The sequence below is a fragment of the Ornithodoros turicata genome, chromosome 2 (genome assembly GCF_037126465.1).
Source record: "Ornithodoros turicata isolate Travis chromosome 2, ASM3712646v1, whole genome shotgun sequence".
Classification (NCBI taxonomy): Eukaryota; Metazoa; Arthropoda; class Arachnida; order Ixodida; family Argasidae; genus Ornithodoros; species Ornithodoros turicata.
Window position 1 is genome coordinate 111,108,617 of NC_088202.1, and position 25,876 is coordinate 111,134,492.

Here is a 25,876-nt window from a genome sequence, read left to right on the forward strand (position 1 = left end):
GTTATTCCGCTCTCATTGCTGGGGGCTTGCTGATACACTGTGCCACGAATAAGAAAGCGAAGTGACACCTATAGGCGATTTCGGATGATTCCTCGAAAGTGCCGAACGTAAGCCGGATTCCTACTAGTTGTTATCGAGACGCTTGAGCCGACTAGCCGTCGAGTGTGTTCGAGTTAGCGTTACTTGAAAGGCAACTTTCCAGGAACACGTGAAGTTGAGCAGTCTCAAGATAGAGAAAATGCCAAGATGATGTGCGTGTTTCAAAAATCTGATGTCACTCATTAGCCGCTCAGCTTCACGAGTTTTCGATGTCTGTGACGGTCGTTTTACCGAGTTAAACACGGCATATCATCTTGCGAATCGAGCAGTTTCTCTGTGTCGAGACCCTGAATTTCGAGATCGGGACCTTGATTGACATTGGTATAAAAGAAAGAAGTTGAGAAATTCTTACAAACAACTGGGGGGGGGGGGTTACGTTTATTAAGAAAAAAAAAAGAAAGGAAAGGTTAGCCAGGCGCAGAGCCGGCTTGCTATTCCGAAAAAAAAGGAGAAACGAAAAAGAAAAGGAAAGAAAGAAAAAGAAAGCGAAGGAAAAAGGAAAAAGAAAAAAAAAACGGGGAAAACGAAAAAGGCTGTACGATATTGCTGTATTCATATATATTCTTCTGCAGTTTTAACCTGGATATTTAAATTTTCCAGCTCTTATTACAAGACATACCATTAAGAACGAGCGAACGAACAAACGAATTATTTATAACCGTTTACGGCGTACTGCATCTTGAATGACAGAAATATTCATAAAGAAACGTTCGAATTGTGCATTGCATTGAAAACAATGTTGTGTGGCCCTTAAATTAACATAAGGCACATTCTTTCCCTAGGCCTAACAATGATTTATTTTGGCAGTGTTTATCTTGAGGGCGCGGATTTTTCAGCGATTTATTTCGGAAGGTGAATTTTCACGGGCGTATTTCTAAGCGTGGATTTTTAATGTTTTATTTTCAATAATTTATTTCCGCGTACACCCCAACCGTCCACCTGGATATCCTTTTAGGGTACCATTTCATTTCATTCATTTCATTTTTTTTTTTTTACCCTCAAGCGCAATTGCATTAATAAAGGAGCTTCATGTAAAAATGCACCATGAAGGAGCTTCCCGCGAAACCCGTGGACGTCATGCGACTACTGAACTTTTTCTCTATTTATCCATTTTTTTATTTCAATTAATGCGTAAGCATTAGAAGGCCCATGTCAAAGCAAAAAATGGCGGCTTCGATGCGCGGACATCACGGGAAACGAGAAGGAAAGACGAGAAAAGACGAGGAAAAAGATACTATCATAGGAGCAGCTTGAACGAAAACAACGAAGACAGTGGGAAACGACACGAGTTATGCGAGTTATCAAGGGCTTCTGCTACGTCACTGGAGCAAAACGTCCTGGAAACCGAAAGGCCGGAGTTGCCATCTACGCTAAGGGTGGCATCATAGTTACACATCGAGAGATTCGCAGCGACGTTCACGAATACGGTGAGTGCTGTGCCGTACGCCTTCCCACAGATCTCAACGTAGTTACTGTGTACCTCCAGCCAGGGATTACACACAGGCAAGCGGCAGCCGCTGTAAACCACATGATGGACTTCGCTATGCTTACTCAGGAGTGGGTCGTCATGGTAGGAGACTTAAACTAAGACGATGTGAAAGTCTTCGCCTTAGATACGCGTCCTCTGTGCTCTGTCCGTTCTGCCGTCCCGAAAGGTTCCATCTCCACTGACCGAAGAACGTGCGTGGACCACGTCTACCAAACGACGCCTCTGGGTCGTTACTTAGGGTGGCGCAAGCCTTCAAAAACCTGTAGGAAGACACATTCGTAGAGCCCTTGGAAATGCGTCAGCGTAACCCTTTCGTAACGCCTTACGGTAACTCCTTAAGTTAAACGCTAACACGAACCCCGAAACGCAAAAAGAGGAAGAACAAAAGGGAACCAATGAGAAAAAACAAAAGAGAAAAGATGAAGCAAAAGAAGGAACCACACAAAAGAAGCAAAAAAGAGAAAAGGGGGAAAGGAAAGAAGGAACAACAAAAAAGAAGATAAAGAGAAACGAGGAAGCAAAACAAGCCATCAAAGAAAATAAGCAAAACAGAAAGGAGGAAGAACAAGAACGAACCAATGGCTTATGCTAGCGCATTTCCAAAGGATCCACCAATGGATCTTCCTAAAGTTTATTTTATTTGTTTTTTGTCTTACAGCGGCCTGGAGGACCTGTGCTGGTACCAGAGTATACTATTGCATAAAAAATAAGTGCTGACGTGCTTTACAGGATCGGTACGTTTCAGCGTGCCAAGTTCACAATCAAACTCAAGTCGCAGGCACCTCGAATGAAGGATGCACACTAAATTTTTCTTCACGTGCATTTCGAGTTCTGTTGTTGTTAATGATCTGAACCATCCACATGAAACCTGTGGGGGGATGACGACAGGCCTAACTGAATCTACTGCACCGCGCAGCCAACGACAACCAACAACTGAGTGATGACAGTTAAATTGCGTCATCCACTTCAAGGTTTCGGGGTCAGCTACAAGGCCACCAACACATAGGCAGAGAGCTTTGAATCTGCCGGAGGGGCTGGGGCACAACTCTTCTATATATATATATATATTTTTTTTTTTTCGTACACAGAGGTCGGGCAGGGATTTGGCAATTCCGCGTTTCGACGTTGTGAGCCAAATCGTTACAGGATTTTCATGTTCACTCGCATGAAACACGCGATTCTTAGGACATCCCTCGAAATGTCCATCTTGGGTGTCAGCTCGGTAGGCTTCTCGAAGAACCCCCCCTCCCCCACCCCTGGGAACGTTCCGGTGCTGATCAAGTTCCCCATGACCTCAGGTGAAAGACCCTGCATGCCTATGGGATGAACCCCTCAAAACAAAACGGGTGCACCTCGAAATAAAGTGACCGAAACTCCCGTTGCAAAACAAACTGCTGGAAATAAATGTCTCCGCGAACAGTTCACCGCGTTTCTAAGTTGCCAATGGCAAACTTAGACTAACGCCGAACTTAGACTAGCCAGATCATAAACCAACCAACATGCTTTGTCGGTGTGTACGCCCTGCTAAGCCTAACGGCCCTTAAAATGTGGTTTCATTTTCTAAAATGACTGCGACAGACATAGAAAATCTAGAAGCTGATAGATTTTTTTAGTGATATCACACTTTTAAACACGGCATGTCATCTTACGCAGTGATCAAGCATTTTTTTCTTTTTTTGGTTCGATACCGTAATACACCGAGACCAATTGTTGTAAATGCGGAAGCTTTCGAGATCTCTTGCCTTCAGCTTCAAAGGCCTGTCGTTCAGTAGCTCCTCTGTACTCTTCCACAAGAGCTGTGACATGGAGAAACACCACTCCAACGAGCCGGCCTTCACGCAGTGGCGGATCCGGGAGGGCGAACGTCCCCAAAAAACCTCGGCTAGGTTATACATTAGTTTTCCTCCTCTCTAATTGCGCCCCTCCCTAATTGCGCGCTTCAACAATGAGACCCCCCCCCCCCCACACACACACAAACACACAAATAAGCGCGGGTCTGGATCCGCCTCTGTCTTCACGTGGTTCATCTTCGATGTCCTGTCTATCCAGATAAGAAAGTTACTCCCACCCTTTTACATCCGAATACGAAGGGAAAACGTCTATGTACACACTGTGCGAACGGTCTTTGATTCCTGATAAGCAACGCTATTCTTCGTAAACATTGTATTTATTATAGAATACACACATCTTTACAATACATGCACTTTATGAACGCGGCAAGTACGCTTGGGTTCAACGACTCGCTTCACTCGTTTGAGAAAGCTCAGTTTCTGTGTTACAGCCTAAGAACACTTAGTTTTCGTCATGTCCTGAGATAGATAGCACCGCGTAATTTTCAAAATAGCCTACCGATAGTTGGATCCACTTCATACTGAAAGCATTCTCACATTGATGAAGCGCACTTGTGCTAGGACGGAAAATTTTGGAATCCACCTTGTCACACGGACGGCACCGAACTGACAACTCTAATATATTCCATAGAATGGCTACAGTGCTACTGACATTATTTGCTTTATTTTGCTTCTGTGGTGTCTGCATCCATTTTGTCTTCTTATCACTTTTGGGCATTCGGGTTTACGGTAGCTAAAGCCAGTGACAGTGGTTTTCACAAACCTCCATTGGGTTTTGCGACACCATCCCAACCCGAGTCCCAGATTCCCTGCTGCCGCCTTTGACGACAAAGAAGCATCAAACTAGTAGCCACTGATCAGCTCGTGCACGCTTTCCAAAACTGCACATGCTACAGATGCTTCCCTCCCCATGCGCTGCAGTATTCCATATTCCAACTCTTCGACGCACCCCACTTGTGCAACGAACTGCTACAGTTCACTCGTTATTAATATTAACGCAATTAATGCGGAAGCGTGCGCTATAATTGTTTCTGCCAAGTTTGTCGAACACATCGGGGTTCAGGAAGCGTTCTTATCTATACGTGGATGCCGTCGATGCATGAAAGCGGTAAGCCACAAAATGGGTTACTGAGGGAACCGCACACTCCCATTTGGTTAGGTACCAAACCATATCACGTGGATGCGAATCTTTCGGTGTGAAAGAGTTGCACCAGCATCGACCAGCATACGCTCTTTTCGGTGTGCAAGCGACTCACAGGTGCGTTTGATTCTCATTCCTATCCAATATCGTCGGCGACAGTGGGGAGTACGTCGACACATTCTGATTGTTTCTCTGAGTGACGATGCGAGAAGAAGGGCCTTCCTCAGCAGTCGCTGAAGCAGTCGTGAGTATTGTTTTCTTCTTGGAATCTGCTCTCTGCAAAGTAAAGTGAATTGTATTCAAAGCCACCAACCGCGTCTAACTTTATAGGACAGTTGATGTCTTCGATTCCCCCGAAGCTCCAGAAGGCAGTGATAGTGTTTCCCGAGACAAAGGGTCCATCGGGGTGTACATTTCTTCATCTTACTCTTTCTTCCTATAACTTTGAGTAGGATGTCCAGGTTACACAATAAGGAGCTTATTTACAACGTGTTTGTTGGCATCGCGGCGTACACTCTCTCTCTCTCTCGCTCACACACACACACACACACACACACATACACGCACGCACGCACGCACCAACGCACATACATACATACATCTATATATACATGGGATGCCGATGCATTTCAAGCAACAGGAATAAAGAAATGAAAGTGTTGTGTAAGACGAAGAGCACTTCGCTTAGAAATAATATACGAGATATTCGTGAAACTTTTACAATATTGATGCCTGTGTGACGTTTATTCGTATTTTTCGTGCAGTAGAATTAAATAAGGCGGGGCCAGAAGTTTCAGGAGTGAGCAGTACAACTTTGCAGTACTCTGGTGTCATCTTTCGTACGTGGTCTTTTGGTAACGTTTGTGTACTTGATCGACTGATATACAGAAGTATTATACCCCTGTCAGACGGGCACGATAAATGCCATTTCAGTGCACGGTGAATGCTAGGGGAAACGCGTTATCACTGCGACGTCTACCAAAAACGTCACCCTGCTATCGTTTATCTAGACCGTTTGTTGGATAAGGTTACCAGACAGTTTGAATCGACCTTACTTGAACTATATGGTGCAGTATTCGAACCGTTCGGAACGGTGCTACTTCTTCATCGTCTTCACACTTTAGACAGAAAACATTATTGGTTACATTATTACTGACATCAGCCACCGCACGTGCCGCGCACGTTATATTAAGACGCTCCTGCGTTAGTTCATTTCTCCTTCACTTCTGAACGGCACAATGCTGATTCGATGTGGACTCGAATGACACTGAGTCACTTATTAGACTCTCCTCGCAGTGAACTGAAATTTGGAACGAAACGAAACGAGCTGTACGTTGAACCTCCAAACAAAACGTTAAAGCAGCAACAATGCGACGTTTCGTAATGAATGAAATCAACCCCCGTTTTTAGCTACACTTTTAATGACATATGCTTTGTCATTTCGTTTCCCCTCTGTTTTGCTGAGGACTTTGTCCCCTGAAGTATGTGTATTTATGTCGGTGCACATTCGCTTTCGACGCATGCATTAACCGTAGCTCCACCCCTACGAGCATTGACGAAGCTGCTGCCAGAATCGGGGCCATATCACCACCAGTGATGCGGCACTGGATAACCCACATTCTCCATCCGTTTGTGCCGCTATAAAGGCTAAGTCTTCCTTTCTGTCACATGCCCTGTCGAACCACTTTCTCTGGCGACCGCTCCAGCGTATTTCTGCTCAGTTCAACCATCTTTAAAAGTTGCTTCTTAAAGAGACAGCTGTACGTATTCTGTCTGTAAATCGCGCTTGCTACGCCCTTGTTAATGTGCCTGCGACGTAAAATGTGCTTGACGACGGTTTCTGATCGTTTCATTGTGATTGGTGCACTTATGTCATCGGCATTTGTGCTTTTAGCCGGAGGAGCTGGTACGTACGGATTTCTGTTCTTGAAACTTTATGAGGTGACGGTGATGCTAACGGCGCTATGAGTAGGAATGTTAGGGCGGTACAAAGCAGTAATTTTGGAGGACTACGGCAGCCGGCACAATAGAAACCGTTTATCGGACTCTAAAATCAAGGAAGACTAAGAATGAAGATAAAAAAAAAAAAGAAACAGGAAAGCAACCGTTGCATGGTGTATCGTCGCTATGTAATAATTGCGTATCGCTAATAAGTTCCTGGAATATGAAAACCGATGCTCAAGAGAGAGAGAAAAAATACGTTCCTGATTTGGCGCTAGTGCTTCTTTTTTTAATCGACACTGTATAAGAGGGGAGAAAAAGTGAGAAGATGCAAACCTCTGTTCGCAAAACAGTTCTGTTCGCGCAATTAACGGATAGAATATGGAAGTGTATTCATCTTCTAAGTTTGCAAGACTAGTAACTGGAGGATAACTATGGACTTAAACTAGCTGTTCTGGAATAGTCGTGTTGCAGACTTGTGCCCGTTACCGAAAAAAAAAGGAACTAAATACCGTTACCCGTTACTTCAGGAAAAAGTAACTAAATACGTTACTCGTTACCAACATACAAAAGTAACGAGTTCTCGTTACTCACAAGTAACGAGTTAATTTTACGTTACCGCCGCATAGTTTAAGAAGCGTAAAACGTGCCGTCACTTCCCTTCAACTCTTTATTAATGAGAAATTGCACTTCAGAAGAAGCTAATACTGGTCTGAAGCTGATCAGTGGTCTGATGTAAATTTCGTTACGTAAATTTCGTAAATTAGAGTTACTGAGAGAGTCTATTGAGATCGCCACACGTGCCAACGTGATTAGTGACCCTTCGTTTTGTCTTGTCCCTCTCTGTGTCGCGTCCGTCCTTCGTGTTCCGTGTCTCTCGGCCCCTACCATGTCTATATCAGCTTGCATGGATCTTCTCCCTTCTTTCCGAAGTGGAGATGATCGGAGATTATGAAAACACAGGGGAATTTCGTGGCACCAATCACCAACGGTTCCTAGAAAATAGACGTGGGGCTGCGTCATAATTTAGGGCGCTGAGAAGCTTAGCAAAGACAAGAAAAGGCTAGAAGTCGAAACGCGTGGTTTGGCAGCTATAGTACAATTGGTGCCTATGCTTGGGAGGGAGTGATGGTTGGAGATTACGCAAACAAGAGAAAAGACGCACTTCAAAACACATCCAGCGAGGGACTGCAATAATAGTTTGAATCACACGTGGTCGTGGGTCACGCAGGTCAAATCTGCACGCATTGCGCCACACGGAGTGCCGAAGTGTGATCCCCCACGCTGAAGGAACGAGGAACGTCAGTAACGAGTTGCCAATTTTTGTAACTGACCCGTTACTATTACCATTTTTAAAAGTAACTGAATCGTTACTTCGTTACCAAAAAAGTTACCGTTACCAAGTAACGAGTTACTTGTAACGAGTTAGGCACAACTTTGTCGTGTTAAACCAATGAGAGGCAATTTAGTAAATGAAACTATCGTGAGACACTCGACCTAGAGAAATGATACACACGCATTTAAAAAGGTATTGCTTTCAGGTGGTTAAATACAGGGCAGATCGGCACAGGGCAAAATACATAGGCAAACCGATCCTCAACTGAACACGGCGTAGCTAGTTTTTCTTAACGCTCAATCGAATGCAGCGCCAAGATGCGTCTGATGCTTTCACACGTATTCGTTTCCCTCACACGTGTAGTATTCCCTCGCCGTCGTGCAAGATTTATTACCGATACTGACCACATAGTACATTCTGTTTATACAGACGGTGCCGTAAATTTGCCAGTATTTTTCGTAGTTTGTATTTAACATTCGGAGCGCAGCTGTAGATAAAGTACTGCTGTTTCTTGTTAAACATTTCTTATGCGTCGCACCACTATGATATATATCGTCGTATACGTTGTCTCCTTTACAATGATAAAATTGTCTTGTGCCTCCGCCGGGCCTCGAGTTTGAAACCTCTTTATTGGTCTTTATTGGTGGCGTAACACAGTAACAGACAAAAAGTCTCTTAGAAAGTATAAAATTATGTTAAGTGGCCAGTGGGCAGGCCACATCGTACATCGGCGACACGCACGAACGAATCACTAAATAGGTTAATCCCACAAAGGTATTGTGTGGTTTGACTTTCTTGTAGCCGAGTACAACAGCTTCAAGGTTAATCACACCACCGTGACGTAAATGACGTAAATGCGACCTTCTAACAGCAGCATTAATTGCGAAAGAACAAGCCTGGTCACAGACAACAAAAATATCCCAGTTGTTTCTACGAAGCAAGAGTCGGTCGTATCAAACCCGCAAGGTACCTCAATCGTATACTCGACTCTCTGGCGCCAGTGACGCGCTGCGACTTCTTCAACAAGTCTGCAGTGCAGAATCTGACCAACCGTTACGTGAGCTCTATTAACCTGTCTCCGACGTGCCTTGCGTCACACAAATGCACGAACGAATGTGCGGATATAGTATGGGTGTACACTTGCGGGAGAGGGCTTGAAAAATTCAGCGCAGTATTACGAGGAAAAAGGAAAATGTTACGAGAGGTTATTACACTTTCCCGCATCGATTTCATCCCGTCCTTTATTGTGATGTCTTTGGACGCAGTGCTGAAAGACGGGTGCGTCTGCGGAAAGCAGCGCATTCGTGGAGGTCGAATCGTCGGTGGCCAGGACGCCTACGACGGAGAGTTTCCTTGGATCGTAGGTATTCCTAACTTTCATATTCTCCACGTCTGAAAGTGTTCGTGATGGTGGTTGCCAGGACACTAGGTGCGGTTGCAATGTGTTCATGCACCACTTTTGTCATCCTTGAATAAGAAATACAGCGATGGCAGGGTGATCGACCTTTAAAAAAAATTAAAAAGCCGTTTGATTGACTGGAAGTTTGAAGACCAGTGGAACTGGATCGCGCAAAACAATCTCTACAAATGAGTTTATGATCTACGTTAGCTTGTACGACATTACGGAGATAGGCTTGTGAAATGCGTGAATGTGCATGCGTGGGATTAGTTGTCCCACAGGTGTGCGATGACACTGTCAATAGGCTAGTTGATGAAAAAAGCTGGAAACTAGTTGGACCACCGATAGACGAGAGTAATCGGCAGCTTTGTCCGATAGCCGTGACAAGTTTTCCTGTCGTTTTCCTGATGAGTAAAGATTTCATATTTTTCCTCGAAAGCTAGGAGTACAACGCATAATGTAAGACAAAGCGGCATATACTGCCGCAAATATTGGCTGGAATGTCTATTGCTTCATTAAGGCTGTTGAATTGCTCAGCTGTAGAAAAATCTGTAGCAAATGGCTTTCAGATACTTTTTAGGGCAATCGACTAAGCTGTGGCATGCCAATTTCGTCAGCTACTGCACAGTAGGTTATATTGACCGACGCGGACAATTGTGTTACCTACGCAGTTGACCACTCGAGATGAAGCCGGTTTGTTGAACAGATTACACACGAAGAATTGTAGCAAGTTGAAGCTGGTCTACATATCGCATTTCGACGTCCAGGCAAAGTAGTGGCGTTTTCCTTCGTTTTCCTGCTATAACAGCTTGATACCCAGTCACACTAAGAAACCAGATAACTTAGGACACAGATTGCCCAGGCATGGAATCTTTCCGTTGTATACGTGACAGAATTTTGCATCAAATCGTAATGAAGAGTGCGGTAATTCGCTGCAAAAGCGCTCATTAACTCACGCTTGACGCTGAAAGTAGAGTTGTGGACACCTGCCTGAATCAACCGCGCACAGTTGAAAGCCAAATATTATTTTTCCGTATCACAGTTTCTGAATAAATTTGAATGTTTTTTTTTTTTGTGGAATGGACAGACAAAACAAGCAGAAACAATGATAACGTGTTCCACGCAATGGTTCATTCCGATATTTTACACTCAGTTCGTTGAAACCTTTGAACTACATGTTGAACTCCATCACTTTTGTTTGTATTTTCTGTGTGAAAGTGTCCTACGGTAGCCAGTTCGAGTTCGTCGTGACTCACATTAGAGAACTGTACGGGCCGCATTTTTTTGGGCCCAGGCCCGGCCAGAGCCCAGCCTTCCCTTGATTTACCCGTAGGGCCCGGTCCGACGGCTGCATACCTAGCACGGGTCCGACCCAAGCCCAAAGGATCCCAAGTTTCTCGGCCCAAGAAATTTATAGGATACCCGGCCCAGCGTATCAGGCTGTAAAATTTGACCGTGGCTATCTAACAGAGGGGTAACATAGGCTCGAGACCGACGTAGGCCCTGCAATGTATGGGCCCGTGCCTGACCCGGGCCCATAATGCTCAAACCTGAGCCCAACCCAGGCCCGCAAAAAGGAAGCTTTACTCGGGCCCGGCTCGGATTTCAGGGTAAGCCCGAGCCCGTGCAGTGCTCTAACTCACATCCCAATTTTTTTTCTTTATCACATCGCTATCACTATCACCGCAATGGTTCACGCTCGACGTATAATAGAGACACCCATCCATCATGCCCACACACCCAAACCCAAAGATACCCACACGCCACCACCATCATCCATGACGCTTCTTCATCCCTCTGTCCACTGTCTGAACCAGGGGTCTTAAACACGTGCCCCGCGCGCCGCACATGGCCCACGACTACCTATTCTGTGGCCCCATAGCTACAGAATAGGAACAGGGGCCCTAGACCACCAAGCTGAGAGATGGTACCCTCTCAAAAAAGAATAAAAACAGAAATAAAGGGAAATAAAAATTTTGGAGTGAAACGAGATTTTCAGGTAGTTCTTTTACCCTCGCGTAGTGCTGCCCCTGTCCACGTTACGCATAAGCAGGCAGAACATATGCATGTGAGCACAATCCTTTTGGCTGATGAACCTCAACAAGTTACAGACACAGCAACCTGGTCTTCGCGTGAGCCTTGGTAATCTACCACTGTAACTAATGTAATTCTCACACCCAGTGAAATAGTGACACACTCAAAGACAGAGACAGAAGAGTTATGCAGAGTTTAATTTTTTAAGAGTCACATTAAAGTACCGAACCCGAAGCCATCCAGTGCCAATAAGGTCAGCTACCTCTTCCTGGACGTAGCGAAAACTGGGAGCTAACAACAGAAGAACACAAAACAAGGGCCTGACGACACGGATGCTCCTCTGCTAGCTAGCTAGCTGTTTCTCTCTGATTTTATTGTTTCTTCCAAGTTCAAACTGTAAGCAAGGGCAACAATACAGTGTGTAACTAGGATATACGTAGTTTCAGTGCTCCTAAACATTCTTATAATCGTTAGTAGAGAACCACGTATTTTTCTCGAATCGCTTTTCGCGTTTTTAGTACCCGATTTGGACAGCTTATTTATTTATCTTGTTGAGTGTCAAGTTGAGCCTTCCAGTAATGAATTCTCCGCACACCGTTGGGCTCCACAATAACTACGCCGTTCTTGTTTTTTGTGTATATTTTTATTGTATTGTATGTTAGGGGATTCTGTGGTAATTACGCTCATTTCTTTTCTTTGTGGCCCTCCATGATGGGGTCTAGGATCAATGTGGCCCGCGACCCGATTTGAGTTTGAGGCCTCTGGTCTTTTTACCCTTGGACGGGAATGGTTACTAACCAGAGAAAGAAGGAACAGAAATACATGCTACACGCTGTTAGTGAACTGTTGTTCTACAACGCCTTCGTTTATCTTTAGAGATTTTTTTTATAAAATGGCTTTATGAGCAGCATTGATGCTGTTTCTGCAATTGAATTATACGGCCATACTATCGAAGAAAGTTTGTAACTACAAGGTGATTAATTAGCTAAAATTCATTAATTAACTCGTTACTTGGGAAATATCTGGCAAAATCGAGATAGCAGAGTCGGAGAGCCAGTCCATTTTTAAAAATCCTGAAGCACGCACGTGCGTTGAAATATTCATCGCCGAAGTTCGCTATGCAAACGAGACGAAACCGAAACCGCGCCCACAGCTCCCCATAGAGCCCATAGTTTGAGATAATTCAGGCAACACTGGACATACGACCAATGAAAATGCGTCGTGATGCCTAGCAGCCAACCAATCAGCAACCTCTCAGTTTGGCTCGGCTTTCGGCCGGCCCTGGCTGCCATTGACATCTACTGGTTTTCATACCTGGCGCCCGTTATTCCAAAATAACTAAGACATTTTTGATAGGCGAAATACATATTTATTGATGCAACGTATAAACTCAAATGCTTGACTCATATATTCACCGTGCGTACAGGACGTTTCGTTCCTTGAATAGACAGCAACCAAACCAAGTTCGAACTTGCAAAGCACACATACAGTCTACTTCTGGAGGCGAGCGAAGTCCACGAGTGCGTGCGTTTCACAGATGAGCATCTTCTCATTCTGGCGATGCACCGTAGGTCACACAGTCACGGGAAATACTTTTGTCGTTACGAACACTCTCTTCTTATAGTCACTGTATTTGAAAATGCGACAGCGCTCGAAAGTGTTCCTCAGGCGTCAGCTCACCAAGCATTCCAGTTTCGACCCGGCAAGAATGTCCGTAGGTTGACACTTTATCGGAGATCAGTACATGGTCAGAGTCACTATAGCTCACGAACAAACCCCCGCGTACACTTCCTCTTTGGTCGTTGTGGTCAACCGACATCGGCGAGCCGCGGAGACGCAGCGACCTTTCTTGGAGCTGCCCGCCTGGCCGACTGCCCGCGAAAAGTGAGCTGTCATATATTTCGAAACTTTATCAACCAATCCCGGAGCGCGCATCCTCCTTTGGCCAATGGGCATCCGTCATGATGCCTGACGATGTAATACCACGTGACTGTGACGTGATTTTATTTTTCTACTGCCGCAAATGCGGGGAGCTGTGGAGGCCTTCCGAAACCGCGCCGGAGCGCAGGGAGGACAGCACTCGTTTCACGTCAGAGGCTCACGTGCTTTGGAGCGATAAAGTTGATTGGAGTAGGTAGTGATCTGCTTGCCAGGTCACGGTCGGACTGTTCTTCGCACGCGCGCGCTTGTGACGGTCTTCGCATTTGAGGTTGTTTCTCTCTACCGCCGTAACTTGGTTGTGGTGCTACCATCCTTCCTGTCTCAGAGCCGTTCATTAAGAGAGTTTGGCCATTGGGAGGAACCTGTCCCAAAGCGCGCCATTTGACGTCACACGATGGGCGGTGCCAAGAACAGTGGCACCATTTTGGATCAGGGCTATCGCCTTGAAATCTCCCGTTCCACCATTTTGGAGCAGAGGCACAGCCTTGAAGTCGGTACAGCCGGTCAAGTGGGCGGAGCGATGACATCTGTGACGTCACGGCGGCTCCCCCATCTCCGGGCAGCAAAAGATCACAGAATGGCCAAACTGTCCCTATAAGCGGCTCTGTCCTGTCTTTGACCTCACACTGACCTATCCTAACCATTCGGCTCCGACGTCTCTTCTCCTGACCGCCGATCATACCTAGTTGGCATAGTGCTGCTGAGATATGTTTTATTTTTATTTTTGCTGTAACGTTGCTTCGTGCTGGATGGAGACCACCTGTGCTAAGGCACACAAAGGGACGAACACAACACACGACTCAAAATGCCTTATAATTTATTTTTATAAAAATCGCGCCGCGGAGCAACTGTGGCTATGAGCGGCGTAGGAATGTGGACAAATGGAAAGCGGACAGCAGGCAGGAGTGGGGGACAGGGGGTTAGTGCACGTCCTTGGCCGACTTCAGGGGGCGACTGGGTCGGTCGACTGCCCGCATTCGTCTGGATCGTCTTCAGAAAACTCAGGGAAAACCTCAGACAGCACAGCCGGCGGGAGGATTCGAACCCCCCACCTCAAAGTCTTTAGCACGACCTTGGTTACGACCAACATGCGGGACGCCTTAACACGCTCGGCCATGCCACTGGTGATATATGCCTTACAAGAATCAATATTTTGCTTCATAGTCCTTCCTACAGCGACACTCTACTTTCTCTCGTTGTGAGCCTACACTGATGGACATCCGCGAGAAGAAATATCCAGTGTGGAATGTTTATATCTTAAGGTGCCTGTCATAGTGCTTTTGTGCTTTTTCCGCATGCACAAATCGACAATAGCGCATTAAAGCATAACATTATGATAATTCAAGAACCCCCCCCCCCCAAAAAAAAACAAAAAAAAAAACAAAGCAAACTTTTCATGTTAAATAGGTAAATACCCAAACTTTTTTTTACGTTACACTGGCAAACTTTTCAACGCAATGCTCTACACTCGTTAACACACAAGACCATGGAACCTCTATTCCTGCAAGCCCTGTATCTTGCCAGGGATGTAATGCTACGTAATAATAGAAGAACCGACAATCATTTTTTCTTCAGAAGTAGGGAGAGAAACATTATTAAAGTCAGATTCAGTGTCCTGTTATCGATATAATCACGAATTGGCAATCTGAAGCGCTTTCGTGACGGCTTATGTACATGGGCAGAGGCCCTATCATTTATTTCTATTCTACCTGTCTATTGTGTAGTTTCTGTTCTGCCATCCAGCTCGCTGTCGCAATTCCTGAATGAGCAAAATATAGATTTCTTCACAGTTTCTGGCACCCTACAGAGAATGCCATAATTCATGGTAATTTAAATGTCGATGGCCTGAAAAATGACCAAACACACCAGATTTTCTTTCGTTCCTGCACAACCTCGTATAGTAACCCGATTATTCCTTGCCATCTGTTGATCCAGCGAAATTGAACTGAGTAATGAAAATATAAAGCGCACGAACGCGAGGAGATATGCTAATTTTTCTGTCCTTTTGCTAAGCAGTGCTGCTGATCTAATGTCCGTCCCCTTGGCCGAAGTGATCAGATCGTTTAGCGAAGGAGACTATCCTGACGAATTCAGAATAGTTAAGGTTATCCCTGCCTACAAAAAAGGTGAAAGACAACTCACACAAAGCTATAGGCCAGTTACAATACTTGCCGCTATATAAGTACCAGGTAGTTGATGGCTAATACTTAACAGACTAGAAACATTGTTTAGTAACAACAAACTTTCTATCAGACTCGCAGTTGGGGTTTCGAAACTGTAACAGCAATAATTACAGAAAAATAAGTTATGGACTTGACGTTATGCTGCACAATGGGGATGTTTTTGGATTTAAGCTAGCCATTTTTTATACGATTCACCATCGGAGATACAGGGATATGTGGCATTCCACTAAAACTGATAAAAAGCAATCTGATCAATAGAACGCAATGTTACTGTGTTTCAAATAAGTGCATCCCTACAGCGATCTTCTGTAGCACTTGGTGTCTACGTCTCTATACTGAAACCGTTTTCATCTCCTTAATTTACGTAAGTGACTGCGTCAGGACACTTGGAATCTACCTCTACGCAGATAGCACTAATTTATCTGTGTAAGCCGGATCATTGAGCTCCATCTTTGCTAAAAGTAATGGAAATACTAATTGGGAGTAGAGTTACACGTGAGGTGAGTCCACCCACATTTGTGTGACTAAATACTGCACGTGCCGCTGCGCTTCTCAGCCTGTTAGGGCTAAGATCAATTGTGTAACTAATGGAACTCCTGGGAAATGTGCATATTGTTTGTCGAGAAACAACATGGCGCCGAATATTGGAAAATCATGCCACGTGCTGTTTCCCGCAGTAGGAAACCCAATAAGAGCAAACCTTACTTTGTTTCAATCAGATTATGCAATAGCTCGGGCTCTGTGTACAAAATGTGAAATTTGTATACAATTTATGAAATGTTGTCGTGGCGGAAACACGTGAATTATGACCGGAAAAAGTATAGTCGGGTTTGTCCGCGCTATCAAAATTGAGATTTATGTTTCCTATACATGAATATGCTGTTTTTCGCACCCGGCGATCACAACGAAATAATAAGAAAGACGTCACTCTCCTGTACCATTTTGGTTTTAATCACTGTATTTTGTACATACAAACATCCTTGCCTTTTTATTCCAACGAGGAGCATGGTGTTTAATTTTTTTTAAAATGTATCGACGACAGGATGGATTGTAGCAGGTGTTTCTGCCTGCAGCAGGACAACAACGGATGGCAGACGACAATTCCTGACGTGCCTTGCGTTGCGCAGGTGGCGCTAATCAAATTAGCATAAAATTCCACCAGTTTTCCGAATTGTAAGAAGTATCCATTTTAATCCTATCCAGTCCACTTGCCACCCAAAGTGGCTCCTCCCATGTAGGATAGTAAGTGTATACTAAGTCTACATAGTAAGTGCCACCTCTGACTTGGCGACGCCCGACGGGACGTCGTGAGCGGGCGGCGGAAGTAGGCGGACAATGGTGGCATTTCCGCCGCCCCGACGGAGCACACGATTTTCACGTTCCCACCACAGTGGCATTCCGTCGTCGAAAGCAGACGAAAAATCAGGAGACGTGACCTTTGTGTATCACCTTATTGGTCGCCAGTCTATCGTCCTCGGCCGCTCTCACCGACGTCGTGAAAGAAGTTCGACATAGCATTTTTTTTTTTTTTTTTGGCTCGACGTCTCTACTCTCCCAATGCCGGAAATGCGCGTCTATTTCCGCTGCCCGCTCACGACGTCGCATCTTGCGTCGCGAAGTGAGAACTTTCCCTAAGGATCCGAATATCGACAGCGCCTCGAATTTGAAGACGTCATTGTTCAGACAGCTCAAAAAGTGGGTGGAGCTTCAGGTATAGGCATGACCAATTAATAGCTAGACTCCCTTTTAATAGACGGCTCTGCCGGCCACGAGTACCGGGCGCCATCTGCGAGAGTGAGAACGAAGGCCTCGGGCGCCGGAGAACATACTGCAGAACACCCTCGAAACACATCTACCATAGTGTGTCATTTACTGTGTACCACTGTGTCATTTACCTTAGATGCTTGCATAAACGCGCACCCTGTCTCAAAGGGGGTTAGGTCTAGGGACTAACTAACTAAGTTAGCCGGCAAGAAAACTTCCCAATGCTTCCGAGGCGAAAGTGGCGGCCGTAAGAGAAGCGCATACTCACTCTAGCCCGGCCGTGGCCAGATCAGCCGCCTTGCGGCCCAGATAAGGCTCCGTCGGCGAAGGTCATACGCTCCTGATGCGCGCGGTTTCGGTTTCTGTTTCGGCTTCGGCTCATTTGCATAGCGGAATTGGACAACGAATATTTCATGGCACGCGCTCGTTCCCGGATTTTTAGAAGATAGAATGTCTTGCAAAGAGGATTGACTTAAAGTCTGCTATCTCGCATTTGCCCGAAACTTCCTAGTTAAATAATCTTTAGGTAGTTAGCTCTGTTGTTGTCAGATACTCTTTTCACGAGGATGTCCGCCCCGCCGTATAAGTTACCTGTAAAAACAATATCTATGCTGCTGTCATAGCTTTTCACAAAGAAACCTTTGTAAGGTATAAAAAAGACGACCCTGCATTTTATTTATTTATGTAGCCCATCAACGGAAAAGTATAGTTCTGTGTAAACCACGCCCGAGTTCGATATCGCCATAAAAAAAATTAATCTGAAATACTTCCTGGAGACATTTATTAATTCACGATATTTTTACTAGACAAAAATTATTGATGAAACGAATGGTAATTTTTTATTAGAAGGCACTCCTGGGTGGGCTCTTCAGCTGCAAAATTTTGTTTCGCAAGGGTCATGGGCTATTTCTATTAAAAAATGACAATGTTTGACACTTTCAACGTTGTTTCCGAGAACCCCCGCAGCTGTATCCGTAGCGATAGATGAACCAGGTCCCGATCATGAGGACACGGGAAGGTCATAGGAAATTTCTTTCAATGTTGGCCTTTCTGGGTGCATTAGAACAGTCAGGGCACGCGACGAAAGATGGTTCTTGCTCCAGCATTAATTTTAGAGCCCCCTAGCTTCCATACCAACTCTTCGATATGCAGGAATAATATTCCGTACGATCCCGTTTTAGCCCTCGTATCGTATTAGCCCTCTAGCGATGGAACTCTTTGATATTCCGGGATAATATTCCGTATGGGCATCACTCTACCCCTACAAAGCACGCAGATTTTTTACCCTAAAAATCCGAGACGGCCGAGCACCACACCTGGATCCGTTGGCTTGGAATGACCCAGTTGCCTTGTACGATGTGTAATTCATGCATAACGACTATTATAATATCCATATCATTAATAATGTGAATTTGTGTGTAATGTGAATAATGTGAATTTTAATGTGAATGCAAATAATGTGAATTTCTCGACTCTCTTTCGTGCATAGACTAACTACATTTCCAGGATCATTTCCTACCTTCGTTCTTCTTTCAAACTTCACCAGTTACACGAAGTGCACCTGTTAGACATTGTGGTTGAATTTTAGGTATCGCTTAGGATTAGTGGACAGCACGAGTGTGGTGGAACGATCTTAAACAGGCGATGGATACTAACAGCTGCACATTGTCTCCAGAGGTAAGGACCTTCAATAACATCATTCACACGCTTAAGCAATTTCATGTTGTGGGTGTATCTTACTATCGATTTCAATATTGCTCTATGGCGGATCTGTGCAAAGTTGCACCCGTAAATACATTTGGACATAACAACCGCAAATATGGATGGAGCAGTTATCGGAAAACTTCGCTCAAGTTAGAACCTTGTAATTGCGTTACTGCGCGGATGTCGTCACTATCGCTCGCATAATAGGTCTCGTCAGCCACATGCAATGGTTATTACGTAGAACTTACCAGGAGGATACGGCACACTATGGGTACGATGACAATAAACAGTGATTTTTGCCTTCAGCTGAAGCATATCGGATTGTTCCTCAAAAAGAAATTAAGACAAAAGCGATGCTTTCATATTGCGAACGTTCTTTTATAGCAGATATATTAATACGTTACTGCTTGCTCATTTGACGTGTTACTATACTTACTTTTAATAACCGATGAAGTCCTTTCTGTTCACATGATATATGTCGATCTCGTTCAAGCCAGTTGCGTACGGAGCTGTACTGCCTGTCACATTGGTTGCTTTAGGCGTGGGAAAGTGGCGCAAGTGGTGAATTCTGCAAGGGAAAACCGGGTGCCCTCTTAGACTTTCCGGCCACTAAGCTCTCCATACTAGCTATTCATACCGCAAAGTCACCATACCCTCCAAAAGGATTGCGATAACGATATGCGGTAAAACAAATAAGAATGCACAAATTCGAGGTTCGCAAAATCGTCCTTTTTCTGCATCTGCTTCTAAGAGGCCATTGAAACAATTCATTAGAAGAGAAAGTCCAACTAATTCCGAGTGCAGCATCCTGGACGTGTACTTCACGAATTCCCCGTGCTAGCTCCTTTCCTTATGTGTTATTCAAATCTTGAATAATATTTTGAAACGTCATCTACCACTAGGGCGACGTTGCGGAGCCTGCGTGTGCGCGTCGGAGAGTATCACTTACTGCGATCGGAGTCTGGCCATCGGTCCGTCGACTTGGCTCCAGAGAAGTTTGTGCTGCACCCAGAGTTTGGCTTCCCCAAGAGGCTCAACAACGACATTGGACTCCTGAAGGTGGCTGCTGACATACCACTAAGCGAATATGCCGTGCCCGCTTGCCTTCCGGGAGCGAGTAGTCGCGAACTGTATCTGGGAGGCAAGAACGGCACCGTAGCAGGATGGGGTTACGTCCGGGAACTGCGGCTTGGTGAGTATGGTCGCGTCCTCTTGTTGGGGGATTCCCGAAGTGAGGCGCATGAATGCGGATGTGGGGATATAGTTTTGTTGTTTAGGCGGAAGGCAGGGAGCATTTCCTGTTGCTTTGCTTTGTTACTTCTCTTGGAAAAGTAATAAGAATTCCGGATTTTACGTCAGCAAGCGTCCATGATCATGAGGTATGCCGCAAAAATTAGTTTAACCGAGCTGATGGTTCTTTAACGTGAGTTGAAGTCTCAGCACACGGCAAGTTGTATGTATGTTCCACGCGGAGGGTTACATATCTAAGCAGCTTAGTATATGCCACCGTATTCGAACTGTCAAAATGGTTGGGACGAGCTATCCGACACCCCCGCTCTGCCTTCTGTATGAAGCACCGGTCTTTAATCGTGCTTTACAACCAGCCTTTGTGAACTGTCGTGTTTGTCCTTCTACGTTTCATCGTCCTCAGGAACTACTACGGTACATTTGCATTTCCAAAGAGAAATAATGAAATACAACTGAGTAACATCTGAGACTGTATGTCGAACATGAACCTATATGAGATTATGAGAAAGCTGACCCGAACGCAATATTCCAGTGTCTCTGAAACACTTAACTTGTGGCTCATTCTTTGCAGACAATTTTGGAGGCGACAGTCTTAATAAATACACCACAGACGTGCTGCAGAAGGTGGAACTCCCACTGCTCGACAATCAACAGTGTAACGCACTCTATACTGAAGCAGACAAGTCGATTCGCGTGCAAGGAGCACAGATGTGCGCCGGGCTTCGGGATGGCATGAAGGACGCTTGCACGGTGGGTATATCGTATCATCCGTACTAACGGGTAGTAAAGCGTAATTCCAATTTGCGTACTGCGAATCTAAAAAATTACCAGCGCAGGCGTTTGCGGCGTTGTGCATGATGATACATTCTTTCTTTCAGCTCTATGTTTAGCGTAATACATCTCACCAAGTCGAAGTTGAAAATTAGAGACGCTGGTTCGGATGGTGATAATACAGGGAGTCCAAAGAGAAACTTTACAGATGTTCTTGCACTTCCTGCAGTCTTGCAGTTGTCCGCGCCTTTTCTGTTTTAATTTGGATGGTTAAATCCTGAGGAGACCAATTTCTTTCATAACGTGGCTAAGACAATTCAGTCATTTCCTACGAGCAATATAGCTCTCGAAAATTGATGGCAATGGGGTACCAGCGTTTCCACGAGTATATCTTCTTGGGGACGCAGCCAAAATTTTCTCGCTGCTTGTGATTGATATGTAAGGGTATTCAGCCGGCACAACGGGATGCGGCCTCATGGGAAGCACTGTGCTTTCGAAACGAGAGAGTAGTTAACCTAGAAGAAACAAAAAACACGAAGGACCGGCTAAACGATTGGTGGCACATAGGACAATACTAGGGTAGCATAATTCACGTAGCACAGCATAGATAGGACAGCATATAGGCTATGGTAGCCGAGTCTGGAAGGTGACCCGGGTTCGAATCTGGCCGCCTGCTGGGTGTTCTTTTCTTTTTTTGTTTTCTTCGGGCGTTTTAACACCAATGTCGGCACAGTTCCCTGTGAAGTCGGCCCAGGACGCGCGGTTCCCCTGCTAAAGTCGTAACGTTGCCCGCCTAATCGTGGCCGACAACTGCAAGCAGTTCCATCATCACCACCACCACCACCACCACGAGGACATGGTACATGATTATTGATTAACTCTTTGAAGCACAGAAAATTTTATGTTGAATTGACTGAGTCGTTTAATGATATAATTGTTTTATATGTCCTGTAGAACACAAAAATTCAGTTAGAAAAAAATATGTGGTATACTGGTTACAGTATACAAGGTGGTCAATGGTGTTGAGCACCGTGCAGCAAGGGGCTACAAATCTTCAAAAACTGGTAGAGCGCAAAAACAGTGTTTCTTTTTTTGCTTTTTCATGCGCAAGACAACACAGCAGGTGATGCACACCCATGTTGAGGAGGGATGAACTTGCTTTTGCGCTGCAGTTAGCATATCGTCGAGGGATACATGCGCGGACAGCGGTATCAATGTGTAGTCTCGCTCGTTTGTTTTCGTTTGTTAAAGTGTTTGTTTATCAATCAACCTATTCGACGGCACTGTCTGTCTGAGACTCATGCGTCTGCTAAGTGGTTTCCGGATGTAGACGAGCTCGTCACTGTTAGCACTACCCGAACAGCTTCCTGGGTCTTCGGGGATGTCCTGAACTATATGGAGACACCGTGCCTTCGAGCGCACTGACGCACCTGCGTAAAGTAACAATATCCGTTGCGCGTGTTAGTGACCCCTTCCAGCACGGTGATTCCTCCAGTTGACCACCCGTTTTTCTCAAGATACACCAAAAGTCCGCGCTAAATCAGGCCGATAACACATTCAACGAAACGTAGACATGTGAGGAAACAAATGAACGGTGTGCCACGAGGTTCTTACCTCGTTTTCTGTAAGAAGACGACGACGAGAACGGAGCACCCGCAATGACGCACTTATTGTTCACAAAAACGAAGCAGCAGCTCTTACGTCGCGCGCTCCTATGTGGCGACACCTTATGCCTATGCCATAACTATTGCGAAGCAGCGAGCAAGTGGTCCACGAACAGAACCAAAAGAACCACCATGCAGCAATGGGAAAAATATTTTTCTGGTTGGTCAACTGCGTTGACCACCATGCTTGAAAGAGTTTAAACAGTATGATTCAACTGTAACGTTCTAATTCTAGGCCAGGTAGCGCAAACTCGCCCGTTTGAAAGAGAAAAGTCACAGGATCAGTCCATTCATCCGTAGTATCCGGCTTCGCTAACGCTCACAGGAGGAGGAGTCAGTTTCTCTTACAATGCAAAAATATAGCCCAGCGTCGCAGATGAATAATTCCGACAGTTTTGCCCATAGGAATAACCGTGGTTGAGCACTCTATGAATATGAAGGCGCCTCAGGGTCTCATGCAACTCAAAGTAAAAGCTGAAAACACAAGTTTGTGTCCTAATAGAAAGCCTCGTTGAATTAAATCCGATAATATGAATCATGGTCACGTCAATCGTTTCGAATAGCTGTGCACTGAGAATTGCATTTTGCAAGTGATCAGGCTTTGTGGTTCTTGATCAGTACGGGGTCTTGTTATACAGGGTGTCCCAGAAAACGTGTCATTGAATTATAATTAAAAAACTGCCCCATCTTGTTCTTACTAGGTTTTTGCCCCCTGCTGATGTGAATGTCGTGTAACGTAAGTATAATTATGTAAATTTTTGCGAACTGAAGTCGGAAATTTGCCAAGTAAAGGTCACTTTTTTACCCCACCAATGTGCAAGGTGGCAAAAAGCTAGTAAGACAAATGCCGTTGACCGCATGATTCTAGGTGGCGTAGTTTTTTTACTATAATTCAATGAAACGTTTTGTGGGACACCCTGTAGACGTGTGGATACTTTGAAACGCGATCCCTCTACCGTTGCCTTTGTTTTGACCGTTACGGTTAATATTACATTTGAGCATTCATTTAAGGTCATCTTCATTACAGGGTGATTCCGGAGGGCCACTCATGATGAAGGAAGGCTACCGTTACACCGTGATCGGTGTCGTGTCCGGCGGTATCGGTTGTGGACGCCCATTGCTTCCTGGTCTATACACCAGAGTTGCATCGTATATTCCGTGGATTATGCGACATGTCTCCAAGAGGTGCTAAACCCGCTACGCTACATGTGCCTACATGGAGCGAACCGGGGCAATGGAGGGATTCAACCAAACGTGAACAGCTGACTGAGTTGGAAGGCACTGACTTCTTCTCTTTTTTTCGCGTCACTTCTTTTCCTACTGCACTTTTCCAAGCTTCGAAGTGGAAGTTCTTGGAAGTCCCATCAGCTCTGAAGTTCACGTGTTCCAGGAAAATAACGACTGCGATTAGAATGAATCTATTCGTTTGGTGATCTGCTCGGCCGCTCCGACTCCATGCTCTGCTCTCGCTGTGCCGTTTTGGCAGATATCAAGTATATGCTACTCGACTGCCATACAGTTCCCGAAGTTCAGCTACAGTACTACAGTACAGTACTACATACTACAGTTCCCGAAGAGCAGCGCTTCAGTGTCGTCCGCAATGTATCGCTGCCGCACCATTCACATTAGCAACCATCATCGGCCTTTGGACTAACATGATCGAACATCGTCATGCTCTGCAGTATTTCGTGATCTTTTCCCGTGAAACCGGTTTCCTCTCTATCCTATGATGTGCCTGTGTACTGTGTATTTAAGTTATGTGCAAGTCTAGCTCAAACTGCAGCATTGCCCGTAATCGTTTGCGTTACGATGCCTGGTCAAAAAGGATGCAGTGTGGGTACTGGCTGTGTGGGCGGCACCATTGCAGCAACGAATTATTAGTTATTTAAATCACAATTAGAATCGGTGATTTAAATAGGAATGATTTAAAATCACGCCACCTGTCACCGACATTACTTTTCCCAACTTTTGTCCAAGTTGTTTTCTTCGAGTGGGACATCCTATGTTGTTGTTTTTTTTTAGATGATAGTTTGAAGTGTCACTTTTGCAGATCGTTCAATGAGGCTTGTGTAGTGACGTCACGTTTGATCGCGTGACATGGGAAAACATATCGCCGCACCGGAGGCACATTCGGAGGGCATGCTGTATGCGTGCAATTACGAAAGGGCATTGGAAAAACGCACGTTACTGCCTCATTCCGCCCGCAGTATGACGCCTGTGACGCATCCCCATGTTTTCCCATGTCACGTGGTTCAAAGGCTCTCCGTGACGTCATGTGCAGGAGCCTCATTCTCTGTACAGTCCACAATCCCTCATGGGAAGCAGGAGGACGTCGTCATGTTCGGTCACGTGAATTCTTATTCCAAATATCCCTATAGCCACCAATCAAAGTTTAAAGGGGCACTAAAGCGTCAGAGTTTCTCGGGGAATGAATTACTCGCCACTTTCATTATTATTATTATTATTATTATTATTTTGATTCCGTGTTAGCGCCGCTAAGCAACTGTGGTTATGAGCGGCGTACAGATGTGAACAGATGGAGAGAGGAGAACAGAAAGGAGTGGGGGACAGGGGGGCTAGTGTGCGTCCTGGGCCGACTTCAGGGGGAACTGTGCCGACATTCGTTTGGAAAGTCTTCGGAAAGCCCAGGGGAAACCTCAGACAGCACAGCGGGTGGTAGGATTCGAACCCACCACCTCCCATTCTTCAGTATGACTTTGGCTGCCACCAACGAACGGGTATCATGAAAATAGTAGAGAGTTTTATTATATCGTACGCTATCGCCTTTGCGTTCGTAAAGGAGAGCGTTGGTGGTTCTGCGCACTGCACGAAGCTCTGTATGTGTTATGGGCGTGCGCAGAACTACCAACGCTATCCTTTACGTATACGCAAAGGCGATAGCGTAAAATGTACTAAAACTATTGATTGAAACAGGAGCGGTGCTCATTCGTTGTATGGTTCGCGATCAAAACGCGATGGAAACTCAAATCAGGCTTTCTCCTTCTCTCCTTCTCAAGATGCTCGGAACATGCCGGGTACATCGCCCGTACCCTAGCGTGCCCAACCATCGCGTTAAAGTGTTCGGGGAAGAGTAAGACGCGCTGGATTTGCACCAATTCATTAAATCACTGCGACGCGTCTTTCGTCGTTTTGACGGCGAAATCCTCTTCACGCAGCGTTGAAGGTTGCTCAGCGCCACAAAATAGTGCCTGTTGGTCTGCCGCCACGTGTTGCTGCAAGTAATAATTCGATTAATTAGTATAATATCAAACTAATTATTCTGACTAACACTGAGAGCGCAATATATCAGAC

At 45.3% G+C, this 25,876-nt stretch overlaps 1 protein-coding gene across 1 annotated transcript; it reads left to right on the top strand.

Moving 5' to 3' along the window:
* The first annotated feature begins 1,390 nt into the window (after nucleotides 1-1,390).
* LOC135384949 (venom protease-like) lies at nucleotides 1,391-24,538 on the top strand. The gene is made up of 6 exons (XM_064614129.1): nucleotides 1,391-1,669; nucleotides 9,131-9,216; nucleotides 18,777-18,854; nucleotides 19,784-20,073; nucleotides 20,701-20,879; nucleotides 23,592-24,538. The coding sequence occupies exons 1-6, from the start codon at nucleotides 1,391-1,393 to the stop codon at nucleotides 23,754-23,756; spliced, it is 1,077 nt and encodes a 358-aa protein (XP_064470199.1). The 3' UTR covers nucleotides 23,757-24,538.
* Nucleotides 24,539-25,876: the final 1,338 nt, after the last annotated feature.

Bases quoted from the DNA above. Each gene is read 5' to 3' on its own strand.
- LOC135384949 (XM_064614129.1), top strand. From the start codon at position 1,391: ATGCGAGTTATCAAGGGCTTCTGCTACGTCACTGGAGCAAAACGTCCT. The intron at 9,217-18,776 runs GTAGGTATTCCT...GGTATCGCTTAG, and splicing joins ACGGAGAGTTTCCTTGGATC to GATTAGTGGACAGCACGAGT. The intron at 20,074-20,700 runs GTGAGTATGGTC...CATTCTTTGCAG, and splicing joins CGTCCGGGAACTGCGGCTTG to ACAATTTTGGAGGCGACAGT.